Source organism: Magnolia sinica, chromosome 10 (assembly GCF_029962835.1).
Source record: "Magnolia sinica isolate HGM2019 chromosome 10, MsV1, whole genome shotgun sequence".
Classification (NCBI taxonomy): Eukaryota; Viridiplantae; Streptophyta; class Magnoliopsida; order Magnoliales; family Magnoliaceae; genus Magnolia; species Magnolia sinica.
Genome location: NC_080582.1, coordinates 79145166 through 79170080, shown reverse-complemented (window position 1 = coordinate 79170080; position 24915 = coordinate 79145166). Strand labels below are relative to the sequence as shown.

General features: G+C 40.4%; 1 protein-coding gene across 1 annotated transcript in view; it reads left to right on the top strand.

Annotated features, from left to right (window-relative positions):
• The window catches only part of LOC131217096 (glycine-rich cell wall structural protein 2-like), a 38932-nt gene extending 24792 nt beyond the window's left edge, over nt 1-14140 (top strand). The window contains exon 2 of the mRNA XM_058211846.1: nt 13783-14140. Coding sequence (XP_058067829.1) covers nt 13783-14059 — 277 coding nt within the window. The 3' untranslated portion in view covers nt 14060-14140. The remainder of the gene's footprint in view (nt 1-13782) is intronic.
• Nucleotides 14141-24915: the final 10775 nt, after the last annotated feature.

The window sequence follows — 24915 nt, the reverse complement described above, 5'->3', positions numbered from 1 at the left end:
CCTTGATCGCCCACCTAGTGAATAGTCCATATGAGATGCCCACACAATACAAAATGGATGGTATAGATCTATCAACCAATATCCATAACGTTAACATAACAATTACAATGTTAACCATATACGGGCTTGGCCTATCAATATCACAGAAGATCAGGCCCATAAATGTCTTAGAAGACTTGGCCTATCAAAGTCATGAAAGATCAGGCCCATTAATGCCTTAGAAGACTTGGCCCATCAAAGTCATGAAAGATCAGGGCCATTAATGTCTTAGAAGATGAATAGCCCAAGGATTAAGTGGAATGAGCCCATGACATAGCAATGGGCCCATATATGTCGACAGGCCTAACAAAACAACGGTCAAGTGGATCCCGTTCGTGGGTCTAGATGGTAGACCTGAATACATGTAATTGGGTCCGAAGACCCGACCTCATATAAGGCCATTCTCGACCTAATTACGACTCTCTTCAATCGACTGAGAGCATCAGCTGAAGGGAGAGGGAGATATCTCCTTTGCCGCAGATGGATCTGCAGCGAGTCAAAGGTCCAGTCACCTTCATCAACCATGACGCCGATGATGATGACATTGCCATCCCTGATGGCTGACGGTAATGTTAAAAGTAAGAGGTGCTGGAAATCCACGACCGCCTCAATTGAAGACACGGGTGACCCCTAACAGCTGGATTGGGAATTAAAATCCCTAACTGCCTATCTAGATTTGAGGTTAATAGAACTGAAATCCTCAATAATGACTGATTTGGGATACGAATCTAAATCCCTAAATTGATCTCTTGATTTGGGGATCTGGATTCGAAATCCCTAATTGATCTTTTGATTTAGGGATCTAGATTCGAAATCCCTAATTAATCTTTTGATTTGGGGATCTGGATTCGAGATCCCTAATTGATGGATTTTGGAGATGAAAATCCCCAAGCTGGATTTGAGAGTCAAATTCTCGATTACTAATTTAGAAATCGAATCCCAGATACATTTAATTTCTCTGATATGGGATTCGAATTGGAAGTCCTTAAATATCTGGTATGGGCTTCAAATTGGAAAACCCTTAATTTTTTACATGGGCAAAATCCTAATTTCTGATATGGGCTTCGAATTGGAAAACCCTTAATTTCTGATATGGGCTTCGAATTGGAAAAACCCTAATTTCTGATATGGGCTTCGAATTGGAAAACCCTAATTTCTTATATGGGTTTCGAATTCAAATCTGTAATAGCTGAATCTGATCATCCATACCTATGCACAGTGGCTTTGATACCAGCTGTGGGGCTATATCAATCATGCGGAATTGGCCCATGGACCTTCCTATGCATAAACATGGTGATCACAAGAGTAGGAATAGAACACACTTGCTTGAGAGGCCATGACTGAGAATAATAGAATACTAGATCTTCCTCTCCTTCACACCCAATAATAGAAGAATCAATAAGACTTTTTCCTTCTGTGTAGTGGTGTAGGATCGGGGAACTAGCCCTTAATATATATTGGCTGGGGTGTGTTCACAACCCCAAGTATAGGGTCGCGATGTAGTAATAATCTCAGTAAGACCGAGGTCGAATCCACAGGGACTAAACCTTGTACGTAATCTGAAAGTAACTAAAACTAGAACTAGAAGAAGATGTAATCTAAACCAGAAAAATTTAAGAGAATAATGGTGAATAGATTAATTAAAAACTAATAAATTTAAAGGTGGTAACTAGGGTGCCAAGGATCCACTTGTAGCAATTGGGAAGCCACCTTGCATTGATTTAAGGACACAACTGGAATCAGAGTCCTATCCTATCCAATTGATAAGAAGAGATTTGTCAGATAGCTAAACTCCTTATGGATCTAATCATCGATAGATAAAAGTGGTGAAGATTTGGAAGTGATTCCGTCACCAAACTATGCCCAGGAGACAAGGCAAACAATAGCAATTTACCAAACCCATAACCAATCATAAGAGAATTGTAAAGTTAGGAAGCATTCCATCACCCAACCATGCCTATGGGACGATGGTGGACAACAAGGCTTGCCCAATTTCACAATCTCAATACATGAAAAGAGGATATCTCAAGCTATCACAGATCTATTGTAATTTGAGTCACAACAAACCATTAAAAACTAAAAATATTCCTTCATAATCAAACTAGAATCCAAGAGAGTTCAATAAACATGAATCAAAGCATAGAAAAACATCCCAATCACACCACAAACTTCACCTCTTAGCCCTAGCTAAGAGGTTTAGCCAAACGTGATCAAGTTAAATCTCTTAAAAGAAAATATAAAATACATTAAAGCAAGGAAAGGAAAACTCTATGAAGATGCCAGCCGATCCTCTCTCTCTTCTTTGCTCTCCTCTTCACATCTTTAGAATGATGCCTCCACGGCTGCCCACGTCCAAGGATGATCCTCTCCACGTTTCTCCTTCTCCTTTTATAGGCATGAAGGGCGATGGCTAGAAGGCTAGGAGTCGATGGAGAACTCCTTACGCAGCAGAAGGCAGTGTGCGCAGCAGCGAAATGCAAAACTAAGTTGCGTTCGGCTTGAAATTTCGGGTAGAAAACCGTCCCACAGTCTGATTTTTCTCCATGGTTAGGGTAAAGACCCCCTTTTCAGACTTCTAAACGGTTTGGATTAGAGATCTGATCGTGATTTGGGCCATATAACTCCCCGCAACGTCCAGTTTTCCTGGACGTACATAAGTTGCGAAAAAAACCTACGCTGACGTGTTTGGTGGGCCCCACAATGATTTTTTAGAGAAATCCGACCCGTTCATTGGATTCCTGGTTTATTTCGGTTGGAAACGAGTGGTTTTGGTCGAGTTTTGGTGTGGCCCACTATATCAAATCACCCCACCGTTCATCCTGCATTTGATGGTGATCTGCGTGTGTATGCGTGCATGGGACCAAAAGGAGAGCATGGGTATGGTCTTCCCCAACCCTGAGTCAAATGGACGGTCCCGATTGGCCATGTGGGCCCCGATGGTGGGTCACTGATCATCACAGCATCTGTTGATTGCGGACGCTGTGCATAAGGAGAAAATGGATCGGGTCTTCGGTTGTTGACCGGTCTTGGTGATCCGGTATGGCACGGGAGTGCACCGGCTGTGCACTCTCATGCCCCCATGTGGGGTCCACTGTGATGCTTATGAGAAATCTGCTCCGTCCATCCTCCCTCTCATCTGATTTAAGGGGTTGATACCAAAATTGAAGCATATCCAGATATTAGGTGGGCCTCAAATTAGTGATTTATGGGCTAATCTGTCTGTAGGGCCACTTCCACAGGGATCTAAGGGCTGAATTTCGACGTGTACGGTTAATTTAAGATCTTCAGGCCAGATATAAAGTTTCGAGCCAAACGGATGGTGTAAACCTTGTGATCTTGCAATCACGGCGACTTTCAGGCCTCTTTATCGTGAATCACTCGATTTTCTTAGATCTTTGACATGTGAATTCTTCAATCTCAGTCCCCTATTATCCATCCCTTTTCTTAGTGATTTGTGAGCATCAAATCCATACCTTTAAAACCCTTTTTCAATCCAAGCTCTTAAATTCACCTTGTAGCACAAACATGATTAAGATATAACGTTAAGCATTATCATGTTTGTAAAATCAAATAATAACTAGGGTCTTAATATGTAATATTTGACCCTCAACAGGGTGTAGAGAGTTTGAATCCCATCACAACTCTCTCCCCACGTCTCCACATATTAGCATCCTAATAGTCTTCAAACAACTACCTGCGTATGTAGTTATAGCATTCCACCCCTTACGCATACTTGCGCAGATATTCTATGAGAATCACATTGAAGTGGGGCCCACTGGTTTACCCAGTTACTCAGTCTAACCTTTAGGATAATCTAGACCGTTTGATCAATAAGGCCCACCTTATAGAGTTCTTACATGAAGTCCTCATGAATCAACTATATTGGTTTTCATCTCTTATGATCTACATGATGTCACCGATCATTTAGGAAAAAGTCAAGATCAATCTCATGTCCGCCCTCAATTAAAAGTAACCAGTCTAAAAATGTTCTATCCAAGGATTTAGCATGCACCAGCACTTCCCACATTTATAACTTTGTAACTATATATAAATATATCATATTGGAAAGCTATCAACAAGTTTTACGTGTCAAAATTGATTTTTAAAATAAATTTTGTTATGAAATTAAATTTGAGTTTTAAGTTAAAATTTATTATTTTTATAAATTATAAATTTTATTACTTGTAGGGTGTTTTAAGGTTTGAAGAAGTCTCGTTATCCTTAAAGTCTTATTTAAATGAAAGATTGATTTTTTTTTAAAACTAAGTTTACTATTTTGGAAAAACTATAAATTTATAGTTTAAGGTTAAAGTTTAAAGTACCAGTTGAAACCGGTATATATCATCACGTACGCAACGGTGTCATCCAAGAACAACCTAAAGTAGCCCGATAAATGACAATGAGAGGTCGAAAGAAGTTTTGGATGGTAATTGTGTTTTTTCTTTCATCCTTGTGGGAATCATGTTATGAATAGATCGATTGGATGCATGCCATATAAACGCCGAAGCGTGCCCTAGGAAGGTTTCAATGGTGAATTTTTCCATCATCGCCATTTGCTGCTTCATGTGGTTTGGAGCCCATGAAGCGGATTAGGAGCTTAGTAACTGAGCATGCACATAGTGTGATGAGTAAACTCTGTGGAGGCCACTATGATGTGTCTTTTCCACGTCATCCATCTATTTTTCCAGCTCATTTCAGGGCCCAAAATTGAAGCATATATACATAGATCATGGGACCACACCACAGGAAGGAGTGAGGAAAATGACGTCCACGGTTGAAACTTTCTTAGGGCCCAATAGTGATGTTTATTTGTCATTCAAACTGTCTATAAGATCACATAGACATGGATAAGGGGAAACACAAATATCAGCTTGAACCAAAACTTTTGTGGTCTCAATAAATTTTCATTGGTAGGCATCCAATTCCCTTTCCTCTGATGTGGTCCACTTGAGATTTGGATATACTTCAACATTGGGCTCATGCCATAAAATGAGTTGAAAAAACAGATGGACAACATGCATAAGGCACATACATTACAGTGGGCGCCTCAGAGTGGTTCAAGGCGTAGCATTGGAACTATTATGTAGACTTTTGTTTACTGAGGGTTTGAATCTCTCTCTTTCCATACCTTCACCTAATTCACCCTTGCGTTTCTTTGAAAACTTTTCGGCACATACATTAAAAAAGCCAATGAAATGTGATTGAAACACCAAAAACAAGGACTAGCCGAGGCAAGAAAGGGGGTCTTTTAGAGGCTACATCTGGATGGAGCATTGATGGATGGAGGAACATGAGCATGAGCGAGAACGGGATCGGGATAACCCATGGGTTCGTGTGCCTGCGAGGAAATCTATTTCCTCCAAATCCTTTTTCTCCGTTTTTGCGGCCAATCTGATGTTTGATACCACAGATGAGGATCTTCTTCGTATTTTCGGTCATTTTGGGAAAATACGGGATGTATTCTTGCTGTGGAATCGTCAGCTTCACAGATCTCGTGGAATCGCCTTCATCCGTTTCTACTACGAACAAGATGCCCACAATGCTATTCAATGTTTACATGAAAGACGGATTGATGGTAGGGTTGCGGTCGTTGAATGGGCGAAAGGGAAATCGGGTGGCGCTCGACTTGAAATGTCAACCACACTCCAACCAGTAACCCTACGGAAAGGGCCGGGAATGGCCCGACAGTTTGCTGATGCGATTACTCAAGAAAAATCGGGAGAACGATTATGGATGGAGGGAAGCTCAGGGATCACTACCATCGCAGACCCAGGCGCAGTAGAGAACCGTCTCTGTCATTTAAAGCTGGCTTTGGTGGGGACAGCGGTGGATCACAGTACTCGCATTGATCGTCTAACAGGAGCATTGACGAACCCCAATTTGAAGCTATCTGCAGTGGATGTTGTCAGGATAAATGACTATAAATTCTTATTAATGTTCAGATCTGAAGTAGACATGGCTGTCGTTAGCAAAAATGTCTCATTACATAAGGAGATGGGGCTCCAGTCTGTTGAAATGTGGTCTCCTGAAGAGGTTATTGGGGCTGATGGGGTCTGGATCTGACTATTTGGCATTCCAGCTCATGCCTGGGTCGAAACTGTTATACTCGATCTGGCGAGCTACTTTGGTAAGATTTCTCAAATCGACTCCAACTCACGATTTGGTTATTTTCAGGCCTTTGCACGGATTAAAGTTATTCCTCGTCCGGGTGTCTATTTCAGCATTGTATTACATTTAAATGTGTTGGGGAAGGAGTATCCTATTATAGCAGAGATGGAACCTATGTTCAAATTAGGACCCTCTCCTTCCATAAAACAAGCCACGAATGAGAGCACCAAAGAATGGGTGGTTAGGAGGTTTCATGATGGGTCGAGACACCCATCACATGTTTGTGGAAATGTCGAAGCCTTAGAGACAGAGACCGGGAATGGTAAAGCTGGGAGCAGGTCAGCGGTTTGCCCCATAGTCGATTTGGGGGATGGTCCTCAAGTTCTGTCGGTTGCAAGTGGAAATGGAAATACAGGGAAAAGCCCTCTTGAAATCCCTACTGTCAACGGACCTTCAGGAAGGGTTGGAAATGCAACGACTGGGGGTGACTCAACAGGTGTTTGTGGAAATGACAGAAACAGAGGTGACCGAGCCTTAGTTCTTGGGACTGAAGAAGCTACTCCCCCTTCGCAACTGGGAGTGGAATGTCATCAGGGACTGACCCATGAACTTCTGCAACATACTGGTAAAATTGCCTCTAGTCGAGGAGAATATGAAATGTTGTGTGGAATGGAGCCCTACGTTCAGCCATCACACAACAAGTCAGTTGATGACAGTTACTTCGATATGATCCATTCTGACGAAACTAGGATCAGCAATGTTGAAACAGTGCCAATTGCCCCTGCTCTAATTTTTCAGTCAGATGGCCCTCAGTCTACGAACATACAAACTGCTTCACCAGGGTGCAACCCAAGCCATTACATAAACCTTCAGCAACACGTATAGTACCATCAGGACAATTAGGTCCTCTCTGCTCTATAGTAACCCACCAATCCTTCCCTCCCCAAACATCTCCTCTAAGGCTGCATAGAGGTAAATGTCACTTCATCCGATGGTCCAACTCCATTCCTCCAACAGTTAGGTCAACCTGCAGTAGTTGAGGTTGAGAGCAGACAGCACAACAATCTCAGACAACCTGACAACACCACCAACCGAACTTCCTCACGCACCCATTCGAACCCTCCAATTCCAGAAATAATACCTGACTGGGAGGAATGGCTATCAGGAGTCAAGGACATGTTCATCGACAGGTCATCTGACATGGGTAGGTCTACTTCCAGGTCAGTGAGTAAGCATGCAGAGGCTTGTGCTCCCCAGAACTTGTTAGGAATAGATCTCGTTGCCATGGGACCCTCTGGGGCTAAGGATCTGGCTGTGGCTTCAGGAGAACAGGGTAATCAAGGGGCAACCGAAGGGCAGAACATGGCTAATTAGGGTGATGGTGCTGAGAACAATCAACATCCGCTTAGATTATGGGTAGACCTACGGTGCGAGGACCCGGATCCGGGCATCATCGATTCAAATACTAGCATCAGCTCCAAGGTAGAGGAAATTGTCAGGAGCAAGGAAAAAAAGAAAAGTAAAATAGTGCAGAAACATATTCTTAGCGATCGGACGAATCAAAGGTTGAAGACCTTACAGAAGAGGGCCGAGCACAAAGGTTGGGTTTCTGATGATTAGTCTCCTATCTTGGAATGCTCGTGGGGTAGGTAATTCCCAAACTACTCGGTTTCTTAAGCGTTTGATTAGGAAACACAATATCGGTATTTTGCTATTACAGGAGCCCATGAGCAGGGAATCAAAACGGCCCGCTATGGCAGCAAATCTGGGATTCCCTACCCATTTTTCTGATGATGCTGTTGACAATAGGATCTGGATTCTGGCAAAGAATCACTTCCAAGTGCATAAGGTCAGGGCAATTAGGCAATGTATCACGCTCCAAATTACCGACAACAGCTTGGCGCACCCTATCTATGTCACAACGGTTTATGTTAGCTATTCTAATCTTCAAAGGAAGGATCTGTGGGCTGAAATTAGAAGCATATCAGGGGCCATTGTGGGGCCTTGGATGGTTTGCGGCGACTTCAATGTCACCACCTCTCTGGATGAACGTCTTGGTGGTTCATTACAGATGACCTCTTCCATGACTAATTTTCAAGAGGCCCTAAATGATTCAGAGCTATTCGATGCAGGGTATAGGGGGTCCCCCTACACGTGGTGCAATAATAGAATGGGAAGAAGTCGAAGATGGGCGCGACTAGACAGAATTGTGATTAATTCCGATTGGATGAGTTGTTTTCTGACTTGCAAGGTTAATCATCTGACCCGATCTTTCTCTGATCACTCTCCCCTTTTGCTCTCCCTCCAAGTTGACCCCGCTACGTTTCCTCGCCCGTTCAGATTCCAACGAATGTGGACCACCCATGATGACTTTAACTCCACAGTGTTCGCCTCTTGGAATGAAGCGGCCCTCGACAATCCAATGATCAAGTTTTTTGTCAAAATGAAAAGACTGAAATCTGTTCTTAAGGAGTGAAATAAGGAGACTTTCGGAGATGTCGACAAGAACATTCATCTGGCTGAGGCTGAAGTTCAAAGGGTTGAGCATGCTCTTTTCACTTCGCAAACAGAATCTGTCACACTTAATCTCAACAGGGCCCACGCTAATCTCGAAAAGGCCTATCTTCGAGAGGAGATTTTTTGGAAACAAAAATCAAGGATCTCCTGGCTTGCTGAGGGAGATAGGAACACAAATTTCTTCCACAACTCGGTCCTCAAAAATTGAAGGAAGATTCAAATTACGAAGCTAAAAATGATCTCTGGTGCTACGATCGAGAAAGTCGAAGACATTGGTGAAGAAGCAGTGTCCTTCTTTACAAACCTCTTCTCTTCCAACGTCAACAGTCACATTGGTTATGTTGCTAATCACATTCCCCACATTGTGTCAGATGTCATGAACAAGGAACTCTCTAAGCCGATTTCTATTGAAGAAGTAAGACAGGCTGTTTTCTCCATCCCCGCTGACAGTGCCCCAGGCCCAGATGGATTTGGGGGCGCTTTTTTCACTAGCTGCTGGGATATCATTCAGGCTGATCTATTTGCAACAGCTTTGGATTTCTTCAGTGGAGGAAAAATTCTAAGGGCTATCCAATGCACGTTAATCACTCTCATCCCAAAGAAGAAAGATCCGGAGTCTCTTGCCGATTATAGACCCATTAGCCTATGCAACTGCATCATGAAGATTTTCTCCAAAATTATGGCCTCCAGGTTGGCCCTCATCCTCCCTCATCTCATCTCAGAAGAACAAAGTGCCTTTACTCATGGCAGATCTATAATTGAGAACATCACCTTAGCCAAGGAAATGGCTTTTAACCTCGATCGCAAGGTGTTTGGCGGGAACTTGATTATCAAAGTTGATCTGGAGAAAGCTTATGATCGGTTGGAGTGGGGGTTCATCGTCTAAGTGCTTAAGAAATTTGGCTTCGCTACCCATTAGATTTCTAAGGTGCAGCGTTGCTGGGAACATACCTAGTTCTCAGTCATCATTAATGGCAGGAGTTTTGGTTTCTTTAAGTCCTCTAGGGGCCTGAGGCAAGGGGACCCGCTATCCCCGTCCATATTCATTCTTGCAGAGGAAGTGTTCAGTAGGGGTCTTTCTAACCTCTTCTCATTGGGCTTCTGCCAACCCTTCAAGCTTCCTCAACAATGCCCTACTATCACCCACCTTTTTTATACTGACAATGTAATATTATTTCTTAATGGCAAGTTATCCAATGTCCGCATGTTGCTTAGATTCATCATTCAGTACGAAAATGCATCTGGTCAAAACGTGAACACTCCCAAGACGTCTTTCATTGTCCCGAAGAACTGCTCCAGAACCAAAGTCTAGAAGCTCAGCACAATGACTGGCTACAAGCAGGCTTTGCTCCCCTCTATGTATCTTGGAGTGCCATTATCCAAAGGGAGAATCCTGGCCCCGCAGCTTCACCAGCTTGTCCAAAGGATCATTCGCAAAATCAACAGGTGGAAAGCGAAGCTCTCGAATCAAGCAGCCAAACTGGTCTTAATCAAGCACGTCCTCTCTAGCATTCCCATCCATATGCTTGCTGCTATCAACATTCTTAAATCAGTATCCAAATCAATCAACAGGGCGATGGCTAACTTCTTTTGGGGTTATTCTAAAAAAGGCAATAAGAGGCACTGGGTTAATTGGCAGTCAGTGTGCACTCCAGTTCTTGAAGGAGGACTAGGCATCAGAACCTTCGAGGTCATCTCTCAGGCGCTCAGAATCAAGATGGGTTGGCAGCTTCTACAGGGCGGGTCCTTATGGGCAAAGTTTACTTCAGCCAGGTACTTCCGAAAGTTCATTACCTCAAATGGTGTTAATAGCCAACTCTCCTCTTCTTCCTGGAAGGAGATTTTCAAAGTCCTGCAGTTTACTATCAGCCACTCTAGATGGTTGATCGGGGAAGGGAATATCAGCCTGTGGCACCAGCATTGGTCTGGCCACGACCTATTAGCAGGCGCCACCGACAGAGCCATCCCTCGGCATTTGAATGAGGCCACAGTGAGAGATTTCTTCTACCCCCCAGCTGCTAGAAATCTGTCGAAAATCAGTCCCATTATCTCCCCTCAAGCGATGCATTCAATCACTGCTTGTCCTCCTTTTTCCAACAGAAAAGACCGGTTGATATGGGATCTCTCTGCTTCTGGAAAGTTCACAGTTAAGTCAGCATGGAATGAAGTCAGGCCCCACCTTCCTCTCCTTGGCTGGCCTAAATGGGTTTGGTCTAAGGCTCTTCCTCCTAAGATAAGCGTCTTTGTCTGGAAAATCTTTAAAAATGTCGTCCCTGTAGACAAATCCCTCCAGAAGCTTGGAATTCTGTTGGCCTCCCGCTGCGAATTCTACAGACCGGACCTCCCAGTCATGCAGAATTTTGCCCCTGCGCAGGTCCCGTTCGTGTTTGTGACGCCGTCTCCTCTGCTCGATCAACATCATGCTCTCGGGATGCGCCATTAGTCCCACATAGGGAGCTCTTTTGACACTCACATGCAGCGCTTCTCCCGTCGGTTGCAGCTTCGCCGAAATGCTTCAGTTCAGTACGCAAATACTGATTCGGATCAGAGGGCGACTTCCCCTGTCGCTGCCTTCGATGTAGAGGAGGACTGGGATCATCTATTCAGCCATAGTAAGATTGTTGTCGAGGTCTGGGATCATTTTAGTAAGATTTTTTGTGTCAACTACATCCTGAATCAGTCCGTTCTGCAGCGCTTCAACCTTTGGATCTCTAAAGCCAGCAGGAAATCCAGAGTGTCTCGCCTCATCGGTTTAGTTCCCGGCGTGATCTGCTGGGAGATATGGCTCAGCAGAAATCAGGCCCGCTTTGAAGGTCGCGCGATGTCTACCTCCCACATTATTTCCAAAGTGGCTCACTGGTTGTCTGAAATAGCTTGCACTATCCCGGGTGAGGATCCGAATTCTCTTGCGGATTCCATCACGCTTCAGCTCCTCAATATCCCCAAGGCTAAGTTTCATCGTCCTAGAAATCACTCCATAGTTACTTGGATTAAACCTGCAAGGGGCTTCCTCAAGTTGAATGTGGATGGTTCCTCCAGGGGGAACCCGGGTCCGAGTGGTGGTGGAGGGGTGTGTAGGGATTGCCATGGTAATCTGATCTTTGCTTTCCATCGCAACTATGGTCACACCTCGAACACTATTGCTGAAGACCAAGCTATGCTAGATGGCATCACGTTATGCTCCAAGTTGGGCCTCCGCAACATCATTGTCGAATCAGATTCTTTGACTATTGCCAACGCAGCCGCTGACAGGTATGACGCTGTTTCTTGGAACATTTGGTATAAGATAGGTGTGATTCAGGAGTTCTGCCGCTCTCTCAACCTGTCTTTCAGTCACACCTTCTGAGAAGGCAACTCCGTGGCTGATGCATTGGTTAGATTAGCCAGCGAGGGTAATCCTAATAATTTTTATGTCTCCAAGCTTGCTCTACCGGCTAATGTTTGGGGCGCCCTTCTCCTCGATCAGGCGGGCCTTGGTAACATTTGGCGTTCCTGATGGTTTCGTTCGCCTGGTTTCTCTGTTTTTGGCATTTCCTTGTTTCGTTGCTTGTGAGTTGCCAGTGTGCAGTTAGGCTCATCTGTTGGGTGTGGTCCCCTTCCTTTTTGTAGGGTCCCCCCTTATGGTTGTTAATCCTTTTCATCAAAAAAAAGAGTTATATGATAGGAGGGGTCGGCTCCTTTTTTGTAAGGACCCTCTTGAATGTCTGTAATTTCGTGTTGAGGAACGAAATCTACGAGTTCCTTTATTAAAAAAAAATAATAATAAAAAATAGGACTAGCCGAGGTAATGACAGATGCAAGAACACCTTCAATCCGGTTTGCTAAGCACTAGCGTGCTGAGTTACTCAGTATGCAATCTGCATCCTCATCTCATATCCTAAGATGGGTAGCAAAACGATGGACGGAGTGTGAAAATCACGTAGACATTACAATGCCCCACAAAGCTTTTTGTTGCAAGGGCTTCCATGTAAAAGAAACTCCCATCCTCTAATGAAAGGACACGGGTTAGGTACTACCCTGCCTGTCCTGGGCGCTAAACAGGCTATAGCTCTGAAGGGCTCACATGATGTATGAGTTTAACAACACTGTCCATCTACTTTTACATATTATTTTATTTTAGGATATAAGACAAAAAACTGAGACAGATCCAACACTCAAGTAGACAACAGTGGGGATCAAACACCCATGCACAGATTTTATTTTATTTTTTTTCTTTAAATCAAGTTGATGTTTTTGTTTTGCTTTCATTCAGATCCATGTTATCTCATGAATAGGTTGGATTGAAAATAAACGTCGTGATGGGCCCTAAAAAGGTTTCAAAGTTGGATATAATTAACACTGCTCCTTTCTATGGTGTGGTTCACTTGAGCATTGGATATGCATCATTTTTGGGCTTATATCCGAAAATGATATGACAAAATAGATGGACGGTGTTGATAAACTCATACATTACGGTGGGCCCCTCAGAGCCCCTGCCCGTTCCACGCTTGGGACAGGCAGGGTAGTACCTAATACACGTTCCTTACGAAAACGGTAGTCACCAAAACAAGCCAATCATACCCCACTTTCCTCTTTAGTGCGTGGGCGGCACCAAAGACGTGTCCCAAAGTTCCAAACTATCATACCAAGCACCATAGTGCTCCACTACACTACATGTACGTGTATCCACCACAAGTTTCTTTTTTTCTAATCCATTTCACACTTGCATATATACCATCATTTCTCATTTGGACGGTTACAACCATCTATAAATACATGGCCCTTCCTCTCCCTACATATATCACAACTAACTACCATCTATCGAGAACAAACCATCCTCTCTTTCCTTGTAAACTCTATCACTCGTTGGAAGTTTGGAACTTTTACATCTTTAGGAGTGTACAAAGGAGTTCAGTTGATAAAAATGGCACACTTCAAGTTCATGGCACTTGCATTGCTTGTTGCTTCATGTGCTTTGTTGGTGGAGAGCCGAGCTGCTAGAAAGGACTTGGGTCTGGACTTGGGTGGTGGTCTTGGGGTTGGTGTGGGTGTAGGAGCGGGAATTGGATTGGGAGGTGGTGGTGCTTCCGGGTCTGGATCCGGGTCTGGCTCTGGTTCTGGGTCAGGTTCTGGCTCCAGCTCCGGCTCCGGCTCCGGCTCTGGCTCTGGGTCAGGCTCTGGTGCAGGTTCGTCTGCTGGGTCATATGCCGGTTCTGGTGCTGGCTCAGGTTCCGGTCGTGGTCGAGGATATGGTAAAGGATCTGGATCCGGGCATGGTGCCGGTTCAGGATCTGGTTCTGGACATGGCGAGGGCTATGGTTCAGGGTCCGGCTCCGGGAGAGGTTCGGGGTCTGGATCCGGTTATGGTGAAGGATCCGGATACGGGTCTGGATCCGGGTCTGGGCATGGCAAGTGAGTAATAATTGCAATGTTTGTGAAGATGATGAAAGTTCACCAGTTTGTAAATAAATAAGGAAAGGAAATGGTGTTATATGTAATCCTTTTAGTTATTGGAAACATTTCTTCAATCTTATAGACTGCATGTGATCATTGTTACTACAGTTTGCGGATGTATAGAATTTTCTAAATGTGGGAGCCATGGTTTTATGATCCAAACCGTTGATCAGATGATCTTCCTGAATATAAGGAACCCCTCGAGAGATCTCCCAAATTGGAGGAGTCCAATAGTTCCACATTCGCTTATTTTTTCATCGAATGTGGACAGATGCTATACTTTTTCTCTCAACCATCTATTTTGGCAGATTTTCTGGATGTTCGTTATCAGAGGAACGGTTCAGATCACTAAACCATGGGCCCCAAAAGCAGGACTTTGTATGTTAGAAAAAAATGTGCGGTTGCTGAGATTAGTAGGACTTATAATCCACCTGGGAGGTTTGCTTGCCCATACGCACGTGCACATTTATAGGAAGCTTAGAACACGTGGCATCTTCATAAGCGTGTGGAACATCTGAGCATCGCTTGAGGTCGGCCCACTCCTAAGACGACCATATAGAAAATCAAGCCAATTCACTCATTAGACGGGCAACATGCAAACTGAATGCGGACGTTTGGCAGTTCTATCCAAACCGTCCATTTTCTTGCAGTAGACACGACCCGCCTGATGAGGGGACCGATCAGTCAAGTCGCCGAGTCTTTAACCACGAAATCCACACGGTTGGGATTACATGTTGATATTGATAAAGAGAAATGACCTATCTATTCCAATCTTCTTTCAGCATTGTTAAAAAACCATATAAATAATGTGGTCCTAAACATCTCTAACTGGACAGTTCTTCTACTAATGATCTTGTCCATCAATTTTTTGTAACCACTGGCCCATCGGTTAAGATCGTCTGATCAATATAGTTTTTCAAGGATATCAGCCTATGACGAGTGTGTAAGCACGGATGGGTAGGCCCATTAGATTAAGGATAGACCTCATGGACGGTTCTCAACAAGTGATCTACCAAGTCAACATTATGAGAGCAAGATGGAGCTTATCCACCTATTGATTCACGGTTAGAATGACCATCGGAAACGATTAAATGATCTATAATAAGAGCTACATAAACAATTAGATATTCTCTCATTTTTCTCTTGATGTTTATCAATTGCCATGCATTTTTGTAACGGCAGTTCATCTACTTATAAGATAGAAGAATAGGGAAAGATGGGGGAGTTTTCTGAAATAAAATCAATCTCTATCTCGTACTATAATATCCAATATGAGATAATCAGACGATAAATCGTGTGAGACCCACCTATTAGTGGTTTCTCATAAGTGGGCTCTATATACTGATATCCAACGGTATGGATTAGAACTGGATGGTCCACATAGGTGATATGGATGACAAGGAGTACAAATGCAACTATCTGCTTGGAAAGGTGCCAGTACACAGCTTACTAGATCATTACACTAGTTAAAATTAACTCCTCAAGCTGTTACAATCATCACAACGAAGTTTCAAGAGTACCTGCACAATTTGTGTGGACATAGAAAAATGCCATGTGAATGGACAGTGGCCTGCAGGATTCATATCCTGGTTGACTATTAATACAACGTTATTGGATGGATGGAAAAATGTGTAACCATGGATGTGACATGATTCTCTAAGATTGTCAGCCACAAAGGTCTTAGGATAAATAGATAGGGATTGTTGGTGATGCAGCAGGCCTTAATATGACTTTTCGAGCATGGAAACAACATCATACGAAATCATACAATGCAATAGGAAAAGGAAGTTTCAAAAAGTATAGAGAACACATGAATTTTACATGAAATTTTTTTTTTTGAAAAAAAACAACAGCACTAAATGATAAATAATCTTAATCAGAAAATTATAAGAGATGAAACAACTTACAAATGAAAAACCCAAGCTTCTCCCTCAAAACCATTGAAATTGTGTTTAGTTTATTTCGTTCTACCCTAATTGCAAAATTAGAAGTCTATTTATACACTTCCGTAAGAAATTAGAAACAAAAACTCGCACTTACGCATTCTGTTTGGTAGCACTTTCCGTCGATCAAGACATCAACACGGTCTCTCGATCAACCGAAATAGATTTTGATCAACTGAGAACATTACAATGTGCTTTGGTCAACCCAAGAATTCCTTGGTCGATCGAACATCACTACAATAGATTAAGGCACTCTATCAATAATCTTCACCATGGCTTTAATCCTCCAGCTCCACTATTCCAAGTTGCTATCATCATCTCTACTCCCATTCATAGTAGCATCATCATTGTTGCTTCTCATGCACAATACTCCATCTTTATTCCTACTTTGTCAAGCTCAGAAAAGAAATTAATGAAGATGGAGTCTGTCGTACCTTGTATATAACGAAGTAGTCATTTCACTCCTTCCCAGTGTTGCTTGCCGAGATTTAACATATATTTACTCACAACACCCACTGCATGTGAAATATCCGATCTAGTATAGACCATGACATACATAAGATTGCTAACTGTGCTCGAGTAGGACACACAAGACATATATTACTTTTCTTCATCGATCTAACATAGGACATTGCTTCAAAGAAAAACGAAAGTGAGCAATGTGGGGCGTGCTAACCAATTTAGCTTTATCAAGTCCAAACGTGACTATATCACACCCCTAAATCTGACACCTGGGTATATTCGACCCTGATTCCATACCCGAAGGCATGACTTATATTTTGTGTATTTACATTTCATAATCCGCACATGTATTAGCAAAATGATTCTCATTAATAAGATATAACCATCCAAAAATTAAATAATTAAACATTTATTTAAAGAAGAATAAAATATTCATATTCTGACCATTCAAGATTATCACCAAATTCATATCTCAGCACATGTCATCATCATACTATCGTACTATACTTAATATTCATTATAACTTATTTAGAAAATGTTAAAGAAATAAAAAAATAAATCTAAAAATAAAAGCAAATCTTTTTAAGCGCCTCCATTGGATCATATTCCTGAAATTTTAAAATCCTAATAGGGTAAGTGGCAAAGCCCAATGAGTAATCTCAACACAAGTTTAAAAAATGACCTCATATATTTTGAATAAAATGTTTTTAAAAAATACAATACTTATTTATGTAAAGCAAACAGATGAAAATGTTATTAAATAAGATTTTTTATTTAAATTCAAAAAATAAATGAATGGAATCAACATATGCTATAATCCATAGTTTTATTCTTTTTAATACAAGAGCGAGTTTATACCGGTTGACCAACATCCATGCTAATACAACACATAGCCTGGCAATGAGAACCATTTGCGTAATATGCTCACCCATCCAAAAGACACTTAGTGAGGGATTAATTTATACATTAGCTAGTCAAACTACTATCCTACCGAACTTGACAAAAGGAACCGTTTGCAATCCCGACATGCTTACCCACCAAAAGGGTACAGTAGAGGTTCCAACAGGTACCAATTGAGATTTCGATACTTTCAACCCAATGGTCTAAGTTGCCCCATCTGTTTACACTTTAGGAATTTTCAACCCAAAAGACTTAATTGCCCCACTTATTTTCTGGTGTTTCATAACTATTTCAATAATGCATGATTTTAATATTGCATTAATCAAATATTTCTAAAAATCTTCAATGACCGCTATTCTTTGATCAATCTATAATATATAATGTATATAATTTATCAAACTAAAAACAAAATTTTCAATCAATATAAATTATCAGTACATGATTAAAGTTCTACGTAAAAAAAATTAAACATGCAACATAATGTATTAGATCTTTATTATATTTTTACGTTAAAAAAATAAACATGCAACGTGATTGATTAGATCTGAGAATCTAGAAAATTATATATAAACGAGAGATTTTGTAATTATTTTAACAAAATAAAATAAGATAATAAGACAATATTAAAGTCAAATTGAGTCATGATAAAATAATGACAGTCGAGGCAATGCAAAAAAATTAAACGACATTTTAAGAAGACGCGATCAAGGTTCAAGGTATCCCTATCATGGCATAGAGTCTCTATCAGATACTCGTAAGAATCCAGAAGAGATGTCAACAAAATTAGGACTTTATTTTCTTAATTAAAAGTGTTGATGTGCTCAAAGAGATCCGACCCTTCTGCCATCTTTTAGATTGTACAAATGTCTTTTCAGATATAGATGACTTGACAGTGACTTCGTCATGTAGATGCTCTACAACTTCTCCCATAGGCCCTCAGTAGTCGTCTCATTGATAACATTATAAAGAACTTTACCGGCCAAGCACAATTGGATTGCGTTAATCACTCTCTGATTAAGTTCATCACAATCATATTCTTTCATTGATTTATGACATTTCACTTTCTCATTGAGTGCTTGCTGCAACTCTTGCTGACTTAAGATAGATTTCATCTTTAACCTTCATAATTTAAAATTATTTTTATCTGTGAATTTTTCTGTCTCGAATTTCACATTCGACCCCCTCGATGTCATGTCTCAAATTCTATTTGAAAACTCAACATTTGTTCTGATACCACTTGTTAGGGACGCAACAAGCCCCAACACGACTTGTCTAGCATGGAAGCAACGTTAGACAGAATCCCACAACACAAAGGGAAAGAAAAATTCAAGCAACTTCAGAGAATACACAAATTTTACGTGAAAAACCCATGTGGGGAAAAAACCATAACACCAAGAGACAAATAATCCACTAAAATAAAAAATTTGCAAGAGATGAAACAACTTACATATGAGAAACACTAGCTTCTCCCTCAAAATCCTCGAAAACGTGCTAAGTTCATTTTCATTCTGCCCTAATTGTGTAATTAAAAGCCTATTTATACACTTTCGTACGAAATTAGAAACAAAAACCCGCACTTATGCATTACACTCGGTTGTACATTCTGCCGACCGAGACATCAACAAAGTCTCTTGGTCAACCGAAATAGATCCAGGTCAACCAAGAACATCACAGCGTGCTTTGGTCGACCCAAGAGGTCGACCGAACAACACTGCACCAGGTTAAAGCCACTCTTTCAATAGGGATATGGCTAACTTACATTAGATGTAATTATGTGCTTGGTACATAGAGTAGTAACCCTTTGGTTTAAGATTTTGTAATGTCCATGAATTTAGTCTCACCGTTTATATCATCTATATACTTATGGGTTAACAAATTGTTGGAATGGATTGTTCACTACTTTGAAGTAGATTTAAATCTCATCATCTACGGTAGTGAATTTTATTTCTTTTAGTAGATGAATGGTAGATCTTAAATATTAGAAAGAACTTTCAAGAAAATTACTTACTTTGCTATAACAATAATCTCAAATTAAAATGTATTTAATTATAAAATGTAATGATTAAATATATATTGTGAATGTTAATTAATGGTTAGTGGATGGTTAAACTCTCCCAGTCTTTTTTTTTTTTAATACGTAGGACAAAATCATGGATTATCTCATAGGGAAGAAGTCAGTGATGTCTTCCTCATTTTCGCCATGCATCTGCCTAAGTTAGTTGGTATTAAATCGGAGAGATTGAGGATGGGTTTTTCTTCAAGTAGGAGGACTTGCATGGAACAAACTGTGGATCAATTTATGGACGGCTAGGATTGAAAAAGATTAGGTCAAAAAGCTCGATTTATGGCAAAAAAGCCTAACGTGCATTATAGCTTTTAATAGTCATAAATTTGTGATCTATTAAGGAACTCTGCATCTACTTAATTAGTCAGCTCATCGACCTCTAAATGGATTTACAAAATATAATAGTTTCAAGAGCCAAATTTAAATCTAAAGTACAAACTTACTTTTTTGTAGTAAGTTACATATTGTTTGTTACTTTTATGGTTTTAGTTTAAAATCTTTAAAGAGTTGTTAACAAGTTTGAATAGAATTAAATATCTTATATTATTTTTAGTAAGTTTAGTGTTTTTTTTAAAAAAAAACTAACTTATTTGAAAAAAAGTTGTTAAATTCGAGGTGAAGTCTACAGTCTCTTTACTTATACAAGGCTATCAAGTACATTATGAATAATGCTTTCATCACTAGTATCTGTGTATATTCCTTTTTGAAGATTCTCTCTCATTTGGATTCAAGGTTTATTCCTTGAAGTGGACAATATCTCTCTCTTTACTCCCACACACTCCTACGTTACATTTAGACTTTTCAATTCAATGTGGACAATTAATTTTATCTATTTTATGTAATTTTATAGGTTGCATATTGAAAGATTGTGATTGTCTTCTCACAAGTTCTTGAAATAGTGCATCCACAACTAAGCCAACATGCCAACGTGTTATGGAAAAATGCTTCCACATGATCAATATAGGCAAAGCTAAAGCACAAAAGAAGATGACCAAACCAAAACAAGAAACTAGATATACAAGGATTTATGTGTTCTGTTAGCAAAAATATGTCGGATATACCGAAAATTGAAATTGAAATAAAATAAATCTCAATAGTTTCGTTTCACTAGGCTAAATCACATAAAATGATACGTTGTTCTTAAAGTGTAATTCGCCGCATTATCAATTGTTGATGGGTAATAGGTGAATTGCTTCCAGGCTAAGACAAGCCTGTCTGGATTCGACATGCAGCAATCACGATGGTATACTTAGGAATAATTCGATGCAGCAGATCTGTTCTGGCAAAATCAAATAATGGATATGATCACAATATTCTATGAAGGAGATCTGGAGAATCTAATGGAATGGGAGAGATTAGTGTTTAAGTTGATGAATTTGGACCGGAATAGTCTAGTTTATATAGGCACATTGGAGTGGATTGTTGCTAGGTGGTCATCAATGGTTCAGAACATTTGAAAAATATTTCTAACCGTTGATCATTAATTCCAACCATTTCTGGTCGTCGGATCGGAAGATCTGACCGTTGGATCATTATGACCCGTCCGTTTTCAAACCGTTGTGGCTTTCAAGGCAACTAGCCGTTTTTAGAAATGACAGACCACTCGCACCGCGATCGCGACAATGCACACATGCGAAGTGCAAAGTGTGCCAACCGGCGCCACTACAACCACACTGCCCACGTTCTCGCTCGAACCCGAGCGTGTGCATACGTGCATTCCAGTGCTACTCACTGAAACACGCAACCCAAGCATCTCATTCTCCAAAGCATCCGAGTAAGAATACTAAACACACATTCATATATAAACCCCAAAATCCTTTTTATCATTTCCGATGTGGGACTAAAAGCACATAACACACTTTTCTATATGAAATTTTCGAAAATCATTTTGGTGGTAAATTTCCAAAATTTTAAAAAATTGAATTATTTTTTCAAAAACCACAAATTTCAACAGATTCGGCAATATACATATTTCACGGGACGACAACACAAAATTTTTTTTTCTTTACTAAAAACAAGAGAAATAGATATATAAAACTTACATCTCTCCTACACATTTTTTTATAAAAAAAAAAACTTCCATAAAAAAATACCTCACAATATTAATACAATAGAATAAAATATATCTATTTATGTATGAAATTCCTTATATGCACCACCAGATGAGAGAACTCATGCAAAGCTTAGAGAAATTGAGCTTTACCACGTTCACATATACGTATATACATACGCATACATAAGAAGAAGAGAGAAGAGACGTCTACCCCCTCAACAAAATGTTCTAATCGCTTTGCCACACTCAGTCAAAATTGAAAACCTGAGGACGGGCCACGTATCATTGATTTCTCCATTTGTGAAAGATGAGTTAAGACGCTTGCCCATGCAAATGGGTTATTATTATTATTATTATTATTTTTAACCTGATAGTCAAGATGCAGCTCTATGTGTAGAAAGGAGCCAAAATCTTTTGGAGCGCACTACCATTACTAATTATGAAATTCCCTTTTCGAAATGAAATGCTTATGCACAAAATGTCCTATATGTTGACTTTGCTTATCTTTACCTACCACCTATATCCTGGAATCATCGTAATAAAAGGATAAAAGGATTAGTTTATGTGCGCACAGTGCATACCGAGAGTGGAGAATCCGTGCGCACATATCTCCTCCCACCATTCAATAATGGCTATACATCAGCATGCGTTTTGATTTCAAAATGGGATTTGAAATTATATTGAAATTCTTGCCAGGTTCCCAAAAGTCGAGCTTGGGCTTTAACAGTTAGAGATCATGGGTGCAATCATGATCTCGCGGTGCTCACTGTGCGCATTCAAGTCTTATTAGAAGTGGAATACATTTAGGATGCCAAATTTGTATAGTGAGTAGTGTGGTGTGGATACTCTATTGGGCCCGCTATGATGTATGTGTTTTATCCATGTCATCCATCTATTTTTGCAGCTCATTTTAGGGCATGCGTAAGCCCAAAATTGAAGCATATTTAAACCTCAAGTGGACCACACAATATATAGGAAACTGTGGAGATTGAACGACTACCGTTCAAAATTTATAAAGGGCCACAAATGTTTTGGATCAAGCTGATATATGTGTTTTCCTTTCATCTAGGTCTGTGCGTGACCTTATGAATAGGTTGGATAACAAACAATAATCACCATGAGCCTTAGAAAGGACTCAACGGTACACATCACTATCCTTATTATTTTTCTGGTGTGGTCCACTTGAGCTTTGGATATGCTTCCAATTTGGGCTCATGTCTTAAAATGAGCTGAAAAACAGATGGACAACGTGGACAAAACACATATACCATGATGGCCTCACAGAGTATCCACACCACACTACAGCTTGGAGCGCTCCTCACTGGACAATGGAAAGGAATGATGTCGTCAAATCAATCTTACAACACATATTGGTTCTAGTTTTGTCACCATGTGCTTGATTTTAAAAACTCATCCACAAAGCACATGGTACATTTGCATGTTACTTTTAGACTGTTCAAAACATGACCGCATTTCATATGGATCATGGCATGAAATCACATTGATCAGACAATCTTAGCCATCTAATTCAGCTGAGAAGATATTGACAATAGAGTATTTTTGGATTTTTTGTTTGGTTTGATGTAATTATTAGAGAATTAATGTAAGTAATTTGATAGGTATGCCTCTCAGAAGTCACTTGATACGGGTGACATTCTTATTATGTTTATGTGATGCCTTTTATACATATTGTCCATTCATTTTGACAAATCATTTTAGGACATGAGCCTAAAAATAGAGCAGATCCAAAGCTCAAGTGAACTACATCAAAGGAAGCAGTATAACTAATGACGCCGGCCATTTTTTGTGGGGTGGTCTACTTGAACTTTGGATATGTCACATTTTTAGAATCATTCCTTAAAATAACATGAGAAGAATGAATGGACACTGTAGACATAACACTTACATCATATAAGGACCATAGTCTTCACTTCTATGAAGTTGAGTTTTGCCTGTAATTTGAGATGAAATTCCATCTATACTCCAAACAGTTGAAACTCTTCTTTATTATACTTTTATTATAGTTTACTTGTATTATATCAAACCAAACAAGCCCTTAACCTTCAAATTAGGTGGTCCAATCAGAGTGATTTTCAGGCTTTGTTTCATCCCAACAAGGCCCCTGATGTCGATGATTTAGGTGGGGAAGATAAAGCCACGTGTCATTTATGAAAAGTAACTTAAAAAATACGAGTTTGTGGTGGTAGTCCATCCACATCATTTCACGCGTGAATGCAAAAGAAGATTATATATACCGTGACACGTTCCATTTCGGATGCGATTTTGGCGGGTGACCCCAACACTCAAACTATCTTATGTCAAAGCTTTGTGGGCCCCACCATGATGAATGTGTTTTATCTACACGGTCCATCCATTTTATCAGGTTATTTTAATGCATGATCCCAAAAATGAGGCATTTCCTCAACTGGAGCACAGGAAACATGGAGATTGAATGCTTACTGTCCAAAACTTCTTGGGGCACAGAAGTTTTGGATCAAGCTGATATTTGTTTTTTCCCTTAATCCAGGTCTGTGTGACTTTATGAACCGGTTGAATGAAAGATAAACATCACTGTGGGCCCTAGAATGGATTAAACGATGGACATTATTCTCTCCACTGTTTCCAGTAGTGTGGTCCACTTGAGATCTGGATCTACCTCATTTTTTGGCTCATGCCCTAAAATGATCTGGAATATTGGATGGACGGCGTGGATAAAAGACATACATTATGGTGGGCCACGGAGCTTTGACAACAGTTAGTTAGGTCACTATCCAAACCTCCCCGGGGTTGGCAATGATGCTTATATGCCATCCACACCGTTCGTAATGTCATTAACCCTGAGATGAACTGAAAACACAAATATTAGCCTGATTCAAGGCTTCTGAGCCCTGGGAATATTTCAATTGTGTGTGTTCATTCCTTACGTTTTCAGCCCACTTGAGTATTGTATCCTGCTCATTTTTGGCCTCATGTCCTAAAATGACCTCACAAAATGGATGGATGGATTGGATTTCTCAAAAACATCATGGTGGGTCCCAGTTACGTTTCCAGTGAAAGAACTTAATGTGAAAGGCTTCCACCCCCTCCTTCATAGAGTTAGAAATTAGGGTGAAGAGGTGTGCCAGAAAAGGAATCTCGCTCACTCAAACTCGTGCTAAGAGCGCCTTCATCCAGACCGTTTACCTTATCCAACAGTTGATAGCAAGGTTCGTAGTGCGTAGCTGAGCCTCTCTCTCTCTTTTTATATATATATATATATATATATATATATATATATATATATATATATATATATATATATATATATAAAGAAGAAGTCACACTTAGAGAAATCTAAAAGCAAAGAGATAGATTTTGCATGGAAATATGTAATTGACGATTCAAATTTGCAGTAA